Here is a 22,305-nt window from a genome sequence, read left to right as displayed (position 1 = left end):
GTACAAACATTAATTATTGAGTTACAAACATTTGTAATAATGAATGTGCACCTACAGTATAACATCTAAAATAAGGCACTCCAAGTGAAGTAGCCTTACCTTTTATAAACAATTATGAAAATTGCATGATTCATAATAAGTAGTCATCAGTGAATAATTCTCAATTGTTCATTCATGCTTGTCTATTCTATAGTAATGACAGAGAAGGCATTCACTTTTAACAAAGCATAACCCAATAACAAACTGCAGCAAGGCTGCTGGCCTGCTGCAAAATGAAAATAGATAAGTTAATAAACAGCAACACAGCATATAGCAAACTGTGTACTATCTGTGTTTAAACTACACGTTGTTTCAAGCTTATGACAAAGCCACAGTGGTGTGAAACTAGCTAGCTAGGTAGCTCAGTTAGCCAGTCATGACAGTATCAAAACAAACCTATAGCTAGCTAGCTGGCTTGTGTAGCTAGTTAGTAGCACCACATTTGAAGTAAGTTGCTAGCACTAGGTGATTTACATCTTTCTCGTTTTCTTCGAGGCAGCAGCTGGCCATAGCCTGCCGATCGTTGGTAGGTGTTGTATATCATTTGATAGTTTTGACCAAATACTGAGTAAAGATAACAACACGAGAGAGCTGTCAAACCAGTTCTGCATTCATTATGCTTTTTGAAAGTCCTTCAAAATAGTAGTTATTTTTCTCTTCAAAATAAGAGTACTGCACTATAAACGGTTTAAATACTAGTCATGCTGAACTGTAACCAGATAACCTGCTGTACCATACAGAGTGACCTCTATGTTGTGACCCAGTAGCAGCCATTAAACCCAAACCTACAGACCTTGACCTTCACATTGCTTCAGACTATGATTCTTAGCACAGCATTACCTGTGCAATATGACTCTTTCATTATACCATTGTATCATTTAGACAACATAGGGCACTCATTGGACTATAGAGACATTTTATAGAGACATTATTGCAGTTATCATTAAATATTATTGTTGTTGTTAATTAATCAATTTTCAAAATGTTTTCAATTATTATAAAAGTGTACCCAGAGAGGCTTGGAGAACCTGTCTGCTATTGCTCTTGTCCAATGAGGTCTTGTCATACCAGAAATGAATCAATAAGTGGAGGGCCTCAGTTTCAACCATAGCTGATATCTGAGGGTAATCATGGTTGTAATTGTAGCATAGAGGCATAGATAGATAGAGTACATTAATTAAGAGTAATTACAACCATAATTACACACATCCGGTGTAAAAACTAGCAAATCCAATTTCCAAACTGATTATAAGTGAATTATTAACTAATTATAAACTATTTATAAACCCTTTACAAATGTGACCTTAACAAACAGGACCTAAAACTAAACTGAAACTAAACTGAATTGAAAATTACATTTGAAAATAGTATAATGGAAAAGACAAAACTGTATAATAACCTTGACCTGTATATGGTACCGACATGAGTAGTAGCATATACAGTAATACACAGATTGCATGCCAGGCCTATACACCTCTCTGAATTACATGAATCACAGTCATGAACACACACCGACACACACACACACACACACACACACACACACACACACACATTACTGCTAGTCATCCATTTGGCGATTGTCATGACAAGAGTGTAATATTTACATAATGTACCTCACAGACAGTGTGTATTATGACATTGATGCTAGCCAGAGAAGCAGAAGGTTTATTAGTTCACACTGGGCCTAAAACTGTGCTGTGTAGTTGTATCAGCCTGGATATGCTTACCAGGAGGTTATCTTAACATTGCTTCAGTTCAAAAATAAATATGAAAGAGAAATATGACTATGTTTACACAATCCATTTATTGCATATTTGTACGCATTCAGGTCGAAAGAAACCAGATAAAATCAAAATATGACATCCTACCCAGTTATTTAATTGCTCAAACTGAATTCCTCAACACACATTCTACACACACACACACACACACACACACACACACACACACACACACACACATACACACACACACACACACACACACACACACACAAACACACTTCTCACACACACACACACACACACACACACACACATACACACACACACAGGCTTTTTGCACCTTCAATGGCTTGGACTTTGCCAACATTACCTTGAACACTGCCCTCCATCCATTTGTATGCCTGTGTGTGTGTGTGTGTGTGTGTGTGTGTGTGTGTGTGTGTGTGTGTGTAGTATTGGTGTTGAGAAATGGAGGTAATGCATGTGCGATATAACATCAAAGGGTTCTGTCATGCTTCACAAAAACAAAGAGAGTAAAAAATTAAAAAATATACCTTACCTAAAATGCTTTGGTGTTAAAACATTCAAACCAGCCACTATCATGAAACAGTTGCAAAAAGTTTCCCTTCCCGTTCTGTCTGTGATTGCGAGTGAGCAAGCGTGCGTATTCCGGTTCTGCTGTGAAAATGATGGATGACAAGTTAAATTTGTGTCCGGGGAGTGAAGGTGAACTGTGACAGAGTGATTTGTCTTGGGAATGGGAGGGTTAGGGTCAGGCAAAACCGGCGCCTCAAGGCACAAGACATTGACAAATTCATCCTGCCCGCCGCATTTCTGAAGCCTTTTGTTTTGAATCCTGGCTACTCACAAGTGACCCCCATCCCTCATCCTGCCAGCCGCTGAAGGATGCCTTGCCATGCCAGGGGAGCTCAGCTCCACTAATTCTTGTCATTCAACCCTCCTGACAGGTCCAGGCCTCAAACTCTCCAGGCGCGTGAAAAGAGGGAGGCTGAAATATTTATTTGTGCACATAATGGCTTGCCCAGATTTAAGGCCATATCAATTTTTTCCTGTTGCCTTTATCATTGCAGGTCACTGACGAGTCTCAAAGCGTTCACTGGGCTGGAAGAGCTGGTCGTCGACAACAATCTGCTCGGAAATGACCTCCAGTTGCCCAGGTTACCCAACCTCCACACCCTGACACTCAATAAGAACCAAATATCCTTTCAAGCGGAGTACTCACTGCTGCTCACTCTCTGGCATGGTCTAGAGAGACCAGAAAGGATTAGATATATACTGTACCACTATGAGAATGCTATACTTTGTTTAGTTTTTCACCTTGTTTCTCTTATTTTATATGTTTTTTGGGGGGTTTTACCTGTGTTTTTTAAAAGTAATTTTCTTTTTTATAGTGTATTTGTTCTAAAGTTAAACACAGTGCAATATAGACAAGTGGTACTTGTTGTGTCACCTCTTTCAAGCTAACTGGTTTTTGAGCCACAGGGACCTCTAGTGGAGATAGGGGCAAGAACCCCTTGCGAGTGTTTTGATATGTTAGGAGAGAGGAGGTTTACATTGGAAAGAACTTCACTCGCTATGTTTTAAGAGTGGTGCAATGTACCAGACGTAATAGTAATTTGAGATCCTGACTATGTTTCCAATGTATTAATATGCAGTACCATTAACTTGCATGGGAAGACTGGGAACAATTAAATCACCCAGAAAAAGAACATACACAATTTGAAAATAAACAGTGACACTCAACCATTTTGTACCACTTAAAAATAAACAAAATATGCTGTTGTTTTTGCTGTTGTAGAATATGTGTTGGCAGTTACATTGTGTATAACGATGAAGAGTATATCTTCCTCATACAACAGTAAACCCGGTACACATTAACTCTGAACATTCACATTGAATTCACAACACAGAAATATTGCAACGCTGCATAGTTGGTGAATTCCCTGTTACTGCAGCTTAAGAGTGAGTTTAACAATGGGTCCTGTTTTCCTGTTGATCGCTACATCCATCCAGGGGGTAATGATGCAGACACACACACACACACACACACACACACACGCACACACACCTCCAGAGCCGACATTCAAACTAGGGCTCCTTGAAGTGTGCGTCAGGGACTCAAAGCTGAGTTTGGGTGTGAAGTGGTCGGAACATGCTAATGGGCCAATTATGTACATCCTGACATGGCGCGGTGCCATTTTAAAACTGGAGTGCTGCATTAGTGCTGTTGTATTTTGACACTTTGGGCCTCAATTTTCCAATGAAGTGAATGTATTAGTGATGAATGCGTCTGTTTAAGGGGGTTGTTTGTTTTCTCTGTGTTTGGGGAAAGTTTTTCCACGGCACAGCTCTGGGAATCATGGACCGTTTGAACCACAGGGCATCCATCATTTTGTCAATGTTTTAATGCCCTGCACCCGGCCACCTAGGAGTGAGTGAATGAGTGAGTGAGTGAGAGAGAGAGAGAGAGAGAGAGAGAGAGAGAGAGAGAGAGAGAGAGAGAGAGAGAGAGAGAGAGAGAGAGAGAGAGAGAGAGAAGTAGAATAAGGGACCTCAACAGCCAAATTCTCTTACTATTCTCCAAACTGAGCCTCCCTGTCTGCCCCAATCACATAATGCCTCTTACTGGCTGTTTAGAAGGCTGTGGGGGGAGAGAAAGTGGAAGGGGGTCAGTAAATGCTAATGTAATTAACAGTGCTGGATCCTTGACCTCCGCCCTTTGACACCTGACTGATATTGAGGCTCTGCTGGAGCACTTGGGTGATGTGACCCCATCACTGGAGTACCTGAGCCTGCTGGGGAACGAGGCCTGCCCCAACCAGCTGGTCAGCCCGGACAAGGACGAGGACGACTACCAGAGATACAGGTCAGTTAGTGTAGCAGAGATCAGGGCGCACGGTGATGATGTCACAGAGGTTCACACACAAAGGTGCCTGTCACTGTACTGGATTCTACCCATGCTGGAAAATGTTTTACTTCTTCAGATTAATTCATTAAAGATAGATTCTTGGATGTGACGTCATAGCAAAAACACTAGTGGGGAGATGCTGCCAAATACGGAGACTTTCAAATATGGAGATGCAACAGACTAGAGAATAAAGCGTGTTGCGACAGAAACGCATCAAAAGGTTTTGTTTTGCAGAAAACCTCTCCAGTAGAATTAAAATATCTTTAGTTCTCATGCAGGCAGCTGCTTTCTATAGGCTAGTTTTCAGAGAAATTGAACCAATAAAGAAGAAACTGATGGACATGGAAAGAAAGAAAGTGAAAGTCAAGGGCAGCGAAACGAGGGGACGCTCTTGTTTGCTCTTGTTCACTACAATATACTTGATAAAAGTTCTGTTTTCACGGGAATGACGTAAATTAGATTCTACCATTATTGTTTAGAATCGTCATGCCGTTTTTGACACTGTTTTTCCTCACTCAGATTTCAACCGTTATAAAAGCTTTGTCAAACCACCTCTCTCTCTAGTCTGGTTTGCAAAATGGATTTCATGTGTGACTAGTCACTGCCACAAATGAGTGTTTACTACCGGGATGTACAGAGGAGACGATGCATTAAACATCAATGCTCTCCTCGAGAGCTCTGAAATGTGACCACCATTTGTCAGGGTCCTTTACATAAATCGCCATGAAAGCAAAAAAGCATACTCCTGTTTGTCTGTTTTAGCCCTAAGTGCTTGTTTCTGACTGTGTTGGGTATGAATCATTTAGCACCACCCAGGCCTGGCTGAAACCTCCTCCATCCCTCTCGCCTCTCACAGTTGTCTTGCAGCCGAGGGATGCTGTTGTGTTTGTAACTGACAGCATCTATCGGGCCTATGCTATAATATTTATAATGTGTCACATAGTAATACATCAATTTGAGTGTGATGCAGATTTCATGTCTGACAAGGTTAGGCGGCGTGCAGGTCGTGACAGCACTGGCCTTGGGCGATGAATACCCCCAGCCCCCACCGCCATGCCCCGGGACTTACAGCTCACTCAATTACCCACTGGAACGCAGGGCACCTTCAATTAGAAATATACACTTTAGTAATGTGTGTGTAGAACATAACATTCAGTCACCAGTGTCTGTCTCTGTCTCTGTCTTTGTCTCTCCCTCCCTCTCTCTCTCTCTCTCTCTCTCTCTCTCTCTCTCTCTCTCTCTCTCTCCCTCCCTCTCTCTCTCTCTCGCTCGCTGTCTCGCTCGCTCTCTCTCCCTCTCTTTCTCTCTCTCTCTCTCTCTTTCTCTTTCACCCTCTCATTTCCTATCTCTCCCTATCTCTCTCTCTCTCTCTCTCTCTCTCTCTCTCTCTCTCTCACCCTCTCTCTCTCTCTCTCACCCTCTCTCTTGTGAAGGAGGAAGTCTGACCCGCTACCATGGAATGCCCCCCCAACACAGAGCCTATTGTTGCCTGCTATGTTTACATCTTGTCTCAAGTGACACAATCTCATTTTTAAATCTCTTGTTCCGGGCTGATCAAAGACTAGACTGGATGGACAGTTTTGCCTCAGGTGTGTTAACCACCACCACCTGCACCTGTGCTCACTCAAGCACCTTTGAGTTTAAACATTGTAAAGTAGAATAACAATAATTAACTTAAAAAGCAGCCCTCACCCCAACCACAAATTATCATCTTTTCCCCTTTAGTGACACAATCTTATATTATGGACGTATGTGTAACTAGACAACATGACTAGCACTGTGACCTTCAACAGCTATGGTACGAAGTCTGTTTCAAGCTTTTCTGGGTAGCAACATACTACACTGTATCTCACAGCACAAGAAGACATGATTTGCCTCGCCATGCAAACCTTCGCATACAGGTTTTGATTGAATACGGTGTGTCATATTGTTGTCGTCCCTCCCCTTACCTCCCCTGCCACTCTGATTGGTTAGAGGCTTGTCATCTGCTATGACCCAGTGATGGGAGGTTACCGATGGAGAGAATGACCTCTCTGCATGTCTCCCAAGGCCATGTTCACATCTCATCAGAGAGATACCTTCTCCATGCACTCTGCTATAACAGGTGGAGCCCTCCTGGGATCTGTATTATGAGACATGTACATCCAGGGGGATGAGGTGGAAAGATTTCACATGGATTTCTTTTGATTGACGTTCTGGGTGTGCTTTTTACTATACTTGTGTTCATGTTTTTTTGTTTGCGACACCCATAAGCAGTCACTGATTTGATAGTGGAACTTTAGAGTGGGGAAAGCCGACTTTTGTGCCTTTTTGTTACAAATTCATGTAAATACAGTACAAATACAGTGGCTTCATGCTGCCTTTAATATCCTACAGTATTGTATTTGTTACACTCTACTCCAGTATGTTCATTCCCATGTCATCCTGATGGAATCAATCCACAGCCACCTTCCACAGTAATCCTGGGCTGTTGAAAACCCCACGTCAGTTTTGACTATATCTGCCTTCATCACCATCATCATCATCATCATCATCAACTTGTCACTTGCCCGCGTACGAGTAGCTCTCTGTGAGACCTGTCTCTGCCCATATCCTCCTCGTCCCTCCTCACCCTCCACTTTATAGGTGCTGTGTGTGTGTGTGTGTGTGTGTGTGTGTGTGTGTGTGTGTGTGTGTGTGTGTGTGTGTGTGTGTGTGTGTGTGTGTGCGTGTGTGCGTGCGTGCATGCGTGTGTTTGGCTGCAAACCCTAGCCTTGACATGCAGCCTCCCTCCACTCCCACCCTCCCCATGAAAGCTTCTGTTGTCATCTATGTATTCCAAACCATTATCTGCTGACGTTTCTCTCCCTCCCAATGAAAGATAGAGAGTGTCTGAGAGCTTAAAAAGATATCTGTGATGTTGCCAGAATGACAGGTTTGGCAGATGGGGTGTATATCTCCTTTCGTTCTATTTATATTTTGTCCTTATTTTGATCGGCTTTGAAGGTTATTACATACAGAAAGAAGATATCACCATTGCATCTGTGCTGCTGAGTAAACACGGCTTATTTTTTGAGTTTTGTTGATATTTGTGTTTTACAAATTGGAATTTGTGTCATTTGATTTGCATAATCGCGTTTTACATCAATAATAATAGCTAGTTTTCATGCTATGGCAGGTTCTGTGGAGTTGAAATACAGTATCATCTATTTTTCTGATGGGCAATATAGACATCTTTTGCCTTTTTGGTCATTAGACTGGGCTTAGTGTTACTGTAAATAGTAATCAGTTGCCTATTTACTCAAATCACGTGTAAGAAATAAGTTGATGTAATTGTCTAACTTGTTAAAACTTTGTTATGATGTGTTAGATGTTATAATGTATTGTCTTTTTCTTAGGTACTTTGTTCTACACAAGCTTCCCAGCCTGAAGTTTCTGGACACCAGGAAAGTGACCAAGAGAGAGAAGACGGAAGCTGATGCACGAGGAGCATTCATGAAGGTGGTCAAACCCAAGTCAGATATGGTGAGTGGACCACATTTTTTTAATCAGAAGTTAATGTGTGTCTGTATATGATGCTCTCTTCGGCACAGCCCATGAAATAAAGAAACTTTCAGAACTTTCAAGAACTTCAGAAGTTCAGAACGGGAATCCTCCTTCAAAGTAATAATCTGAGAGATCTAAGATGATTTTCTATCATATGACAGATCAGTCATCCCTGTTTGAGGGCAGTCATTTGTCAAACCCTTCTAACCCTACTTAGGCCACATGCAAGTGATGTGAATGTGTAGGAGAAACTACTCCTGAAAGAATAACAATACCCTCATCCCTCTATCCTCCTTCCTGTCTCCTTTTCAGTTTTGTCTGTGAGTGAGCCTCTTTGCAGCAGTCCTAGTGCTGGGGCCCTTTGAACAGGGAACCTTATGGTGCACACTCTCCCCTCTCTACTGAGTCTCTCTTTACTGAGTGTGTGTGTGTGTGTATGTGTGTGTGTGTGTGTGTGTGTGTGTGTGTGTGTGTGTGTGCGTGTGCGTGTGTGCATGTGTACGTACGTGTGTGTGTGTGACCACGGCCTGACCTCATTCCGTATGCTTGAGCCCAGATCAAAGTCGACGGGCGGCTGTCCGGTCGCTGTTGTGTTGCCAAGCGTGACAACGCTCGCGATCGGAGCGACAGCTCATGTACACGCCGGTCACAATCGCTTAATTATCCCCGGCCCACGTACCTTTTCCTCCCTTTTTCGTTTAGAGCCTTGCAGACTAATTAGAGTTTGGGATTTCATAGTTGATGTAACCTCCTCTACCCTTTCCTCCTCAGCCTTCACACCCCCCCCTTCCTCCCTTTGTTTTTTGAGGAGTGTAAATGAACAGCTTTGGTAAGATTTGATTTCATGTATCTGTAAGGTCATGAAATATTTACTATTTAGATCAGCGAGGTCTGAACGTCCCCAGGGTCTCGCCGATGGAGTCTGGGAGATAGAAATGGATCCACAGTGGCATTAGAACAAAGCCAGCCAATGACAAGGCAGATGCATGGAAGTCGACACAGGGTTTAAAAGTGCAGGGAGAAAACAAAAATATTTATAGTTTCAGACACTCAACCAAAATATTGTACTCTTTTAGCGTCAGTTCACGCGACTGTTCTTGATTCATCGTGCAAGTGGCAGGCAACAAAGAAAAACATTGGAATAATTTAACCCCATTCTGGCATGTTTGGTAGATGTAGAACAATGGAATGAAAACACTGCTCATCCATTTGAAATGAAAGGAAGCTGAGTGCTTTTACAATGCATGTTGGCAGGCAAAATTCACATTACTGGATTATATTTACGTAGCTTGTCAAAGTTACAGAAATGTTTGCCTTTTGTCACTATAGCTATTGATTTAGTTGAGGATTATCTAGCCGATTGTTGATTTGTGTGTGTGTGTGTGTGCGTGTGTGTGCGTGCATGCGTGCGTGCGTGCGTGCGTGCATGTGTGCGTGCGTGTTCATGAACCTACAGAATCATATACACTCATGAACACTTTATTAGGAACACCATACTAATACTGGGTAGGGCCTTCCTTTGCTCTCAAAACAGCCTCAATTCTTCATGGCATTTATTCCACAAGATGTTGGAAAAATTCCTTTGAGATTCTGGTCCATGATGACATGATTGCATCACGCAATTCCTGCAGATTTTTCAGGTGCACTTTCAAGCTGTGAATTTCCCGTTCTACCACATCCCAAAGGTGTTCTATTAGATTCAGATCCACTGACTGGGAAGGCCTCCGAAGAACACTGAACTCATTGTCATGTTCATGAAACCAGTTTGAGACGACTTTTGCTTTGTTACATGGTGCAATAACATGCTTGAAGTAGCCATTCGAAGATGGGTAAATTGTGGCCATGAAGGGATGCACATGGTGTCAGCAACAAAACTCAAATAGGCTGTGGCATTCAAGCGATGATTGATTGGTGTTTACGGGCTCAAAGTGTGACAAAAAAACATTCCCCATTACACCACCTCCACCATGAGAATGTGTACAGGTGTTCCTAATGAAGTGCTCAGTGAGTGTATATTAACAATGCAAAAAGCACAAATGTATTCTTCCTTCACATTGTATTGATCTCCTCCAACCTAGAATGAGATCATTCTATATATGTGTTAGAGTGAGCCAGCCAGTCTCCACATCATCTGCCATTGGGCCGGTACACAGACTGAGAGGTGAGAGTCTTGAGATGTCCCGTGCCTGTGCTTGAGCCTGAGCCTTGGTTGTCATGCCAGTGTCTCCCCAACGATGGTTTTGAGTCAGATGAGACATGATGTGTCAGCCATAGCAGGCTCGGTGGGACATGTGTACTTCCTGCTTCTAATTGGCTCCATCATCAGAGCGATTGTGTGCTGACCAATAGTGCGGGTCACTAATTAACAAGCGGTGCAGACAAACGAGTAAGCAGGGAGAGATGATGGCGTAATTAGATATTTGCGGTTTGCTTTTATGTCTCGTACAGTGGGGTGTCTCCCATAACAGTGGTGAATGGTGTCTGGTGTTAGCTTGGTTACAACACACGCTAATTAGTCTCTCTTTCTATCTCTCTCCCTCTCTTTTTTTATCATCATAAATATCACTGTCATTCTATAATGAGTTCAGCTAACACCACTGTATACTCTACGGTGGTTGAGCAGTTATTGGTTAAACTCATTGGTTTTGATTTTAGTTATCAGAACAGGTGCATTGATTTGATGACCGTCTACATGCTTGAGTTAATCTATACCCTCTCATGTTGCAGAGCAAATCAGAAAAATACCTTCTGTCTTCCAGTGGGTCATACTCCTAGCGTGACATATTGGAATAGCTAATGGGCGTGCTATGAACGAGGCTGCCCTGAACTTTCGCAACCTCTTTGAGTCACATCAGAAATGAGTGTGACCACAGTTTAAGCTGCTTCTCAATCATGCCATTATGGCATGGTATTGTGAGGAGCCACATGGGTCAGATAAGACAGCTGTGGGCGTTAATACAATATGAATACCATAACGTCTCATTCAGTACATTCTTAACTTTTTCCAAGGTCTCTTAAATCACATCCAGAGAGCTGGATGTTGGGTTGTTTTCAGGAAAACACAGGAGCTTGCACATGCATGCCGAACACACACACACACACACACACACACACACACACACACACGCATGCATGCACACACACGCAAGCATACAGTACACACACAAAACAAGATTTCTATGCGTTCATATCTTTGTGTGTGGGAATGTGTCTGATGCAGGTGTGAGGGAGGTCAGTCTTCTCCAGCATACTTATGAGGACAGTTTGATTGGGTGAAGGAGAGAGAGAGGAGGGGGGGGGTCATGGTGCTAGGGGTGGGCATAAGTAAGAGGATTAGTAAATAACCTGAAGTAAACAAGTTTATTTCTTAAAGACTATTCAAGTTTTTTCCCCCCAAAACCACGACAGAGAGCAGAAACAGAGTGGAAAAGCCTTGAGCTGTATTTTGGGAAATTAGGCGTGTTGGAATGCTATAATGTGATAATTCTCTTTGAGGACTTGGAGGTCATGGAATGCCATGGCGTTAAACCACGTAGAGCCATTTGGACTGCTCAGGGCTCAGGGCTGCTTTTGGAAAATACATGTGGTTGGTTCACTGTGGCTGAGCTCCCCCAGCCTTCCTCTGCTGGGCCACGAAGCCCTCATCATGTTGTTGAAACCTTGGGTTAAACTGACCATGTCTATCAAAACACTTTGACAACACTTTCTGTTTTCAGACCCCAGGCACCAGTCAAGCGAGAAGCACGTCAGATTTGACCAGTATTATAACATTTCACTCCCCTCCTGCATGTTAAAGAGCAGTGGATGAAGTTCTCAGCCCCCTCCAACTAAACACAGCTTGGTAGCTACGTCAGGGGGTATAACGGTTCCTCGGATGTCACTTAGATTTTGCTTGGACGAAGACTTTGACTTGATTTTTTGAGCTGGGACATGAGTTTTTCTCCCACATCCTTCTGCATATAATGCAAAGCAGACGGTGTCTCGGGTGGTTCAAGCCAGCTCCCAACTCCCATGAGCCTCTGCTCTTAGGGTAACAGTCCTCGGATGGAATTGACAGTGACAGAGCCAGGAAAGTCCTCAAGTGGATCTTTTCAGTTCAGTTTTTTCCTCCTCTGAAGTTAACCTGCTTTACTCAGTTCACATCCAGTTTGCACAGAGGAGAACAGTCCAAATCTACTGTAAGATAGACCGCATGATTTTAGATGCATGATGGTGCATTACAAGAAGCATGATTTTAGCAGTTTTTCACATCACCGGTTTCCCTCAGAGGGTAAAGAGGGATATCAGTTGATTTTTTTTCCCTTTCTTTTTCAAATCTCTCTAGTGTGCCTAGTAACGTATGTTGGTACATTCATCTCTGTGCTAGAGAATTACAGAATGAGTTTCCATGAAGCTTTCAAAACATAACAAACAGCATACAATATAGCGCTCTCTGAATGTGCCTTCAGTGGGTTTGCTGAATCACTTTACTGGATAAATGTGTCCTGGGAGAAAACTCAAAGAATATGGTTCTTATCAGGAGATGAAAATACTACCAAACCGATCTCTGTGAAAGCAGGTTTATTACTATTTCTGGCAGTTTACAATTTTTTACTTCCAGCTTGATATACCACACTTAGTGTTATTTATTTGTGTCATTTACTTAAGGCCTATTTCATATCAGACCTTGCTGTTACCTTGGTTCAGTACTGTAGGTGAGGTAAAGACAGTGTTGTGGATTAAGTACTTATGCAGGTTGTGTTACCATAGTTACCATACCATACCATCAGTGCTGGTCTGCCTTGTGTTCAGAAAGATAGACAGACAGACAGACAGACACATTTACAGATTGTGATCTGCTTACACTGAAATGTTTTAATTTTTTACCTTACATAATAGCATAACATCATTTGGTTACAGAACATTGTAATTATCATGTTTTGATTATTAAAACCAGCTGTTTTTAATTATGTGTTATGATTGTGTAGTAAATAATAACAAGATATCTCAAACCTTTTCAGTGAGATTGTGCAGGTTGTACAACTTGGCAAAAACATGGCAAAAACGATAAAAAGAAAATGTTTTACAGAAGAAAACATAGCTTGCAGAAAATAAGTGTCATATTGCTACTGTCTATGAATAAGTCAACATGATTGTATGTCATTAACAGACTGCCTCATGATGGACTCGTCTCCAATCATCAAGCTTGGGCCCAAACTGCATAATTCAAAACACAAAAACAGAAATGAATCTCTTTTAATTGTGACAGTCCGGATCACAACGTTACTATTTCAGCTTGTTATGTCTGTATAATCATCTTGTTATTGAGATTGTTCCCCCCCCAAGTGTTACAGGGAATACACAGCATTTATTCTCACACTTTATTCTCTCTTCCTTACACACTTGATATGTATATAATATAATATATAATCATATATGCTATTTAGCGGACGCTTTTATCCAAAGCGACTTACATTGTACTGAGTGTATACATTTTTCAATATATATGGTCCCAGGAATTGAACCCACAACGTAAGCATTGTTAGCACCATGCTCTACCAACTGAGCCACAGAAGATCTCACTTGAAAAAGGGAACCATATAAAATCACAATGTCAGAGGAGGCCTGGGCCACATGTTCCTCCTGTCCTCCTGTCAGCCCTGTGTATCTCTCTTTCCTGACCACATACTGTAGGTGTCACTCTGCCCGTGCTTCAGTGTTTGGACCGGCTCTGAATAAATCCAAGTTCTTAACGTTCTGGCAGCTGGACTGGGGAGGTCGTTCGGAGGGTACAATCTTCGAAAACAACAACAATTAAGCAGGGGAGTGACTCATACTGTCCACATAAATCAGCCAGGCCGTGCACATCATAAACACACTGTAAAAGTTTAAAGCAGCTTTAATTGTAAGTAATAGCACAAGCAGTGATTTACGAGCTCGTTCAAAGCCGAGAGACGCGGGGTGCGTGACCTCAGTGTCACATCACTCTCGTAGCACAACATGATAGATGGATTATTCTGTTTGGCCAAAACATTACGAAAACAAACAGATGTTTTTTTAAGGGCTATTACGAGTTGGAGTGGGCCTGGTTTTATTAACTGATTTTCGTTATTGGTATTCTGAAAAAGCCCTGTGGTGAAGTGTTTTTTTGTTGTCTTGACGTCTCTTGTGCTTCGTGGTTTAGTTTGAGCCATGTCTGAAAGTAGTCCAAGGCTAACCAGTAATAATGTGATGTCTTTTTCCACTTTTTTCAATACAGTTTTCATACATTTTGACAAATGATAACATGGCATGCCTTTTGTGTCAGTATAATATATATATATATACATTATCATAATATTGATCTCTCAGGTTTCACATCACAGAAAGCGTTTTGCCGTGAGCACAGAATGTTCCAGAAATGTTCCAGAGATGATAAAAGCCTCTGAGAATGTGCACATTCTTGCTTCTGTAATGTAAGATTTCTAAGCTTCTTTTAGATACCGGAAAAGGCAGGGAAATAGAATGGTTCCACTTCAACCAAACTGTCAGCCTTCATATCGACACAGACATACGTACATAAACGTACTGCAGCCCACAGTCCTCTCTCCAAGACTGATCCCATCTCATTTTAACTCACATTGCCACAAAACCATCCCAGCCCTACACAGATCCAGTTACTCTATCCAGTATTGCACTGCTGCCTTCGTTCAATTATACTACTTATGAAACGATGCGTTTAGCTATTACAGAGTACAGGCATGTGAGTCCCAGCGCGTCAGTTCTATCAGTCTAATCACACATCAGATCTTCTCTCTGTTTGTCTCTGGTGATCGGGAAATGTTGCCAGCCTAATGAGAGACAGCTGGCTAGGTTCTGGAGGACTCTGTAGCGCTGGTGTATTCTCGGTCCTGTGCCAAACCTTGGATCTACCCGACAGAGATGGATCCTGTATTTGTTTATCTACAGTCTCTTTGAGTCGAAAGTGACAATGCACATTAATCAACTTTTCATGTTGAAGTGTTGAAGTTAGATATGACAGTGCCTGGGCTGTTTTAAACTAAACCTGCTTCAGATTCTATCAGATGATACAAATAGTGCTGCTGTGATTTACACTGGGCACGTGTTAATGTGATAATGCTCATAATGGAACTCGTATGATACTGTATGTGGAATATTTGGCTCTAAGAGGTGTTTTGGTTCGTAGACGTTTATTTGGCTTGTAGATGATTATTGCTGTATCTTTCTAGAGCAAAAACAAAACTCGAGGTGTGAGGGTAAGACGTGGCTGGCATATTAACGCATTTTTCAGTACTGCTGATTGACATTGTGTCCCTCTTTTGACCTCCATCTCAAGATCTGTGATATCATAAGTGCCTCTAAACCCATTTGCTGGTGTGGAGAGCTCATAGGGCAATGTCTGAGGCTCTGGGAAAACTCTCTCCCTCTCTTTCCCTCTGCAGCAGTTGTTGACTTTCAGGAGCGGAGAGAGAGGGAGGAGGGCGGATGATGCCAAAACTAAAGTCTCTCCATTGAAGTTTTGTGCTTACACAGGCCCTCTTTGTGGTTTTTTAAAGCTTGTCAGACACGTCAGGCGCGGCTCGGAAAAACGTATATTGTTTCCAGCCACTTGGATCCCCCCCCCCCCCCCCCCCCCCCCGACATCTGCCACTCTGCCGAGATGATAAATTCCTGCCTCATTAAGCGGGGGTGTGGGATTACAGGCTGACAACACATTAATCACGAGCCTGGGTGGCAGCACAGCGACCCCACACCCCCGCTACAGGCTACAGGCTACAGGCATTGTTAACCAAACTTTTCTAATGTGTCACTCTCCCTCCCCGACAGCCCGTAATCAATCATGCTGATTGGCAGGCCTGATAGATTACGCTATTTATACTTTGTGTAATGAAAGATAGTGTTTCCACCTACTGTCATTGTCGAGAAGATGATAGGGCCGCTGAGCTGAATGGGAACACATAACGACATAACGTCTCCCCCCAAAAACGAGAAACAAACTGGGAAAGAAAAGAAAAGGCAGGATAGGCAGGCAGACAGACCCTGGCATGCTGCATTGTGAACTTTTTTATGCAGACAGTGTTGAGCTCCTTGGTGGCTGGTTTTCATGTGAGGCTGCATTGTTCTGGAAGCCTTCACAGTGCCACCATGCTATTGTCATCTGTGTCGCTTTCAGTGGCAGGTCATGCTCTTGCAGGTAAAACGAGGCTTTTGTCTGCCGAGGTACAGTATTCTGTTTCTGTGTGACCCCGTTTGGTGAGGTTGAGGTTTTGTTGTCAGGGTTTTTTCTTTTTCTTTTTTCTTTTTTGTCAGAAAGCAAATGATTTACACGTGTATGACAACACAATGACAGGTCACCATATACTGGATATGTTGTAGTCTTTAGTGCTCAAAGCTTGTCAGAATAATGGCTAAAACATGTTTTTTACCAAATCTTAGAGCTAGCCCCCCCCCCCCCACACACACACACACACAAGGTCCTGGGAACTTGTGGATGAAATGACACACTTTCAGGTGGCCCTCTAATATAATACGGTTATGTTCTTTTTGTGTCCACTTTCAGCTGTACGTCTTTGTCTAGAATTAGAGTTGTGACGAGATATTGGATATGAGGTTTCAGGCAAAAGAGAGAGAGAGAGAGAGAGACTGACAGTTATTTGAAGACCAAAAAAAAAGGGAAGGAGAAAAATAAATAAAAGCAGTCTATCATGTTTTTGACAGGCAAGAGGCAGGCAAGTCAATTCAGGACTTTCCTTGTGAGGCAGCTCGCTGTCAAGAAATTAGTTAACTAGACCATATTACGGTAGAAGCCAGGTAAATTACCCTCATAGATGCGATCGCAAATAACTAGCAGGAGCCCCCGCATGCCTGACCTGACATTGCTTTGTGTATAATGCAAAATCTAGTGACATGTTCAATGGTTTCTGTCAGCCGCAGGATTGAATTCTCTGCCTACTGTGTCTCATTGTGGAGCACGCTGGTCAATTATTTCTGAGGCTGTCAGTGCACACAGAGACACACTGTTATTTAGTGTGTGTTAACTCTGCATCATTAAGACTCTGTCTGCACAGAGGAATAGCACACCTGAAACATTATTTATTCCCATTCTGAGACATGGGTAACCTTCAAATGCGTTGACCTCTCCCTGTTTTTGCGTTTTGTTGAAGTCCCGCTCAGTCCATCATGGGGACAGGAGCCTCGAGACGAAGGGAATTAAATGACCGACTGTCGTCTAATCTAACATTGTCATGTTAAAAAAAGAAGAACAAAAAAAAACGACAAGAAAAACAAGCAGCAACTATTTGCTTGGACAGATGACTATGATCATGTGATGTCTGTATGATGTGTCTCTGTGCAGGCTCAGAAGACAGAGCTGTTATCATGCTATCTCTGTGTACTGTTTAGAGCAGCATTGGCCTATTTCTCTGAGCGAGCTGTCTGTGTGTCTGTTTTGGTTGTTTGTGATTTTAAATGTGAAGCTTAACAAATGAATTTCCTACTTACTGTATAGATAATAAAGTTCACCTTACTTGAATTCACAAGTAAATATGATCTATGCAAAATGATAGTATATTTTCCTATCCCTACATGGCCTGAAGAGTTGTTAAAAACAATCACATACACTCCATTTAGTGTGGGGCCTACTATACACAAACCCACCATCTGCTACTTCGATTGCCTTGATGCATTAGTCAATGACAATTTCAAAGTTTACGTGACAGGGATTGACCGAGCTATACCACCAGTGTGACAGTATTGACTTTAATTTGAGATGAATCGACCGGCCATTAACTCATCCCATAGTAAATATAATGTGCTGTGTGTTGGTCACTGGGGAGTCTGGGCACTATTGAACCAGACCAAGGCAATGGTTAGGACTCTGAGGCAAGAGAAATGGACAAGGGGACGAACAGTCCAGGCTGAAAAAGGAGAGTTTGAGTACTTAGCCCACCAGATGATGAATCAGAAACCTGAGAGAGAAAAGCCGCCGCATCAGACATGATTAGGAGGTGACAGGCAATGTAACAACATCTCGCCATTTCTGTTATCATTCTCTCTGGGGTTTTTTTCTCACCTCTTCTCAACAACTATGACTGTTCTATAATGAATGTCCCTCAGGGCTATTCGTAGGTCAGGCTACTGTAGCAGGGGGGCCTGACGAGACAGGTGCTGCAGGACTGACACCTTTAGATCAGTAGCTTACCTGTATGCATGAGGTTGTCTTAGAGGGGTGAGGGAGGGTTTGGATGGGGTGAGGGTGGTTGTGGTTGTTTGAGGAGGTGAGGAAGGATTCCAGACCCTTCTGTTTGACTTTTCCACCTGAGAAACACTGACTGACGTCTCTTCAGGGGATTAACCAGTCAAATCTAGTGCATGAAGGGGTTTAGGTTGCCTGGGGATTTACATTTTGAGTGACACTCGGAGGAACTCATGGTTTTCTATGACCTCAGGTCACACTGAATGTGTTCATTCATTAAAGTACAGCACGTTTCAGGCTGTTAGGGGTTGAAGGTGAGGTAAAGGCATTATTTTAACAACCCATTGGGTTTATGTGTGATGTGGAAAATGGCCTCCTCAGCATCATCATGTCCAAACTCTTTTTTTGTGAAAATACCAAAGAGAGTGTGGTTTTGTGTAACTCTGTTTATTTGTTTCACAAATTATTTTCATGATTAGGCCACTCAACATAGTATGACACCTCTCAGTTTGTTATTGGTTCCTTTGTTTTAATGACTACAGGGGTAGTTGAACACTCCTACTCATCTGTTAGTGGGATTTGGAGGGTGTATTATACACCTCACACTTATTTTTCTTCTTCTTCTTCTTCTTCTTCTTCTTCTTCTTCTTCTTCTTCTTCTTCTTCTTCTTCTTCTTCTTCTTCTTCTTCTTCTTCTTCTTCTTCTTCTTCTTCTGTGTGTTCCATCAGTTACTCATTACCCCTCTCTCAGACACACTCTTCACTCCCCAACACCCTAGTCCTCCACTCCTTCATACAGCCATATACTTAATGGCCACTGGTCCCTCTCTCTCCAGGAGAGTGTGTCTATCCTCCTATTCTCCTATTCAGGCTGTGAAATGAGAGAGAGAGAGAGAGAGAGAGAGAGAGAGAGAGAGAGAGAGAGAGAGAGGGAAAGGCAGGGTGCACTGGGGGGGTCACAATAAGGGCGGAGTGACACTGCATTCATCCCTCGTTCATGGAGAGGTGAAGGGGGGTACAGATGGGCAGTGGAGGAGTGGAAGAGAGTGGAGGAGCTTCCAAATGTCTCAGCATTGTTTCAGTCTCATCTGTCTCCTTCAGTACATGAGTCAGGGAATGTGGGGCATTTAAGAAGTGGCCCATCTTATTGGTGAGGGGTTACATGCAGTACAGTACAGTACAGTAGTTGTATCAGGTTCTTCAAATGTAGACATAGAGTAGACTTGTCAACATCAAGGGCAGCACTATAGCATTACATCTCTGAGCAGCAATACATTCCATTTACAAAACAGTAAAGACTAGCTTTGGTTCAGCTGTATAACTCTCTCCATCTTGTTTCGAAGGAACTGCCTACCTCTGAGGCCTGTAACTGGGACTCCACCTCTGACCTCTGATCTTAGCGCAGCTGTATTCATACAGTATGTGAAACAGACGTCAAGTTGTTGCAAACAGTAGCCCCGCAATTCAAGTTGCTCCGACCAAGCCTCAAACTTGCAACCTCTGGCTTGCAAACACACGTGACCGTCTCCTCAAATACCAAACATGTAAACCAGCTACGCTATCAAAAAGCTAGCAATTTCACAGCACCGGTGGGGGTATTTGAACTTGAAGAGTGAGTTTTACCATCTCAACTTGGTTACATATGTGCAGCGTGACCTTCAGAAGGCTGGCAGATTCATGGCTCGGCTCTGGATGAGGCTGCACCAGACTCGACCGTACTCAAGGGCCTGGGACAGGGCCAGCATCCCATAATGACCTGACATCCAGTGAGATGAATGTCATGATTTGTAGCATATTATGTTCTTTCCTGTACCAAGGAAGCTAACTGCTAACAAAGATGTGTTATCACACAAACATCGATATACTGTACAGAGGTTTAATCTTCACTTCTCAAGCTCAGGGTGTAGTGGACGGTGAATAGGGCTCTCCTATGACAAAGAGAGGGTTGAGTAGTGGTAGTGTGTCTCCCTCCCCCTCTCTCTCTCTCTCTCTCTTCCACACTGGTGTCTATGTAGCGGATGCATTGCTTCACCCAGACAGGGCTGCTCTCCAAAACTCAACCTGCCAGGGAATACCGGGACAGGACACAGACTGACAAACACTGACCTCGCAACAATAACTTTTTTTTTTCTGGAAGCTTCTATTTTCTCTCGATGAGTAAAGACAAGTGTAACCCAGACCCCCCTGAAATCCAATATATAAATGATATAAAGTATCTTCGTGGCCTCCCCAGGATCACCCGATATGGCAGTGCCATGCAGCAGGGCAGGCAGATGGAAGGGCACAAAAGGCATCACATCCCACTGTAGGCCTATCTGCCAACTGGCAGCATCCATCAGCAGACGTGTTCAGGGGGTAATATGAGAAGTAGGCCGACTGACTCTGATCACACCTCAGCTAAAAGCACAGTGGAGGAGAGGAGAGGAGTGTTTGTCCTTTTTTTCCCCTGTAAGGGAATATTCTGACAGCGGATCTGATGCTCTCCCATCCTGTCAGACTCATCCGATTTCATTTCAGGAACAACTGAGTGCTTTTGTCATCCGCATTCCGGACATCTTCTTTTTTGGGGCGGTTTGAAAGATAATGCGTTCCTTTTCCTACTCCCCGAAACAATAGTATCGTTGATACAGTTGTCCCGATGCGTCTAATGCAAGCTCAATGAAGTAGATCTTTTGTAGTGAAGTATCGTAATGTTAAATCTTGGTATGGAATCCAACCTGAATATGAGCAGTGACCAATAGCACAGTCTGAGAACGGTTTTTTTCATCAAATCCTTGTTGAACACAAACCCCCCCCCCAAAAAACACTCCCTTCCTCTCACTCCCCAGTTGGCCTCTGTCACATATGTCATCCTGTACTGACACCTGTCTGCCCTCTCCTCTTGTCTCTCTGTCCTGTCTCCTTCTCAGTGGGGGTGGAACTGTTTGTTTCTGGGCTTGTTTTGGAGGAAGGAATATCCCGCTGCTCCAGTCCGGGCCCAGCCTTTCAGCTCATCACACAGAACATGACAGCCCTCCTTCTCTTTGGTGTTGAAATGAGCTCTCAGTCTTATGTACCTGTGGGGAAAGTGAAAGTCAAAATGGTTGCTTAACTCCCTTCTCCTTGAACTTCACATCAGAGGCCAGATCAATATTGTGTGTACTCACACAGTCTACCTGCTTTAGGCTGTTTACAGCAGCTCATTGTAATGCATGGAATGGAATAAAGAATGGTATCAGACATGTGTTGATGATACCATTCCTCATTCCATTCCAAGCATTGAATGAGCCTATCCCTCTTCCTCCACCAGCCTCCCCTGGTTTACAGCTACAGTGTCGGCATTCACTTACATCGAGGGTTTTGTCAGAGCAACTAGTATAAATGTTTTTTATTGAATACTGTGACTATGAATGGTTGAGATACAAACACAGAATGCATGGATATTAACAAATGTCTTTGTTAGACTTTAATCTGAATCAAATCTGAATATTTTAGATATTATGTACACAAGACCTCAGATATGCTGATGCTCTAAACAGATATGATAAACTACCCCTCCTTGGCTCTCATACATCCAGCTTTATGATAATATCCATGTAATCAGTTCTCTTTAGCCGCCACACAGACTCTCAGCTTTTAATTACCAAAGGCAAATTAGATGTGAACTCTAGTAAACATGTCTGGTGAAACGACCATGATTGCCCTGTAAATGGGAATGATATAAAAATCAGACATAGACAAGTTGTGTCCTGTAATTATGCTGCTTCTCAGACATGTGCTCAGTAATTATACGATGTGTTACGTTTTAAAATGCCCTCTGTAACATCTGTGTCTGTGTGTGTGTGTGTGTGTGTGTGGGGGGGGGGGGGGGGGGATTTGGATATGATTGACACAAGACAATAATTATTTTGTCTTCCAAAATAAATATTAAT

The 22,305-nt window shown here is 42.8% G+C and overlaps 1 protein-coding gene across 1 annotated transcript in view; it reads left to right on the top strand.

Annotated features, from left to right (window-relative positions):
• Nucleotides 1-22,305, top strand: part of lrmda (leucine rich melanocyte differentiation associated) — a 235,303-nt gene that overhangs the window by 148,625 nt on the left and 64,373 nt on the right. The window contains exons 3-5 of the mRNA XM_083694550.1: nt 2,858-2,984; nt 4,514-4,653; nt 8,073-8,199. Of these exons, the coding sequence (XP_083550676.1) occupies nt 2,858-2,984; nt 4,514-4,653; nt 8,073-8,199 (394 nt within the window). The remainder of the gene's footprint in view (nt 1-2,857; nt 2,985-4,513; nt 4,654-8,072; nt 8,200-22,305) is intronic.

Source organism: Argentina silus (assembly GCF_951799395.1).
Source record: "Argentina silus genome assembly, chromosome: X".
NCBI lineage: Eukaryota > Metazoa > Chordata > Actinopteri > Argentiniformes > Argentinidae > Argentina > Argentina silus.
This window is presented reverse-complemented; position numbering and strand designations above follow the sequence as displayed.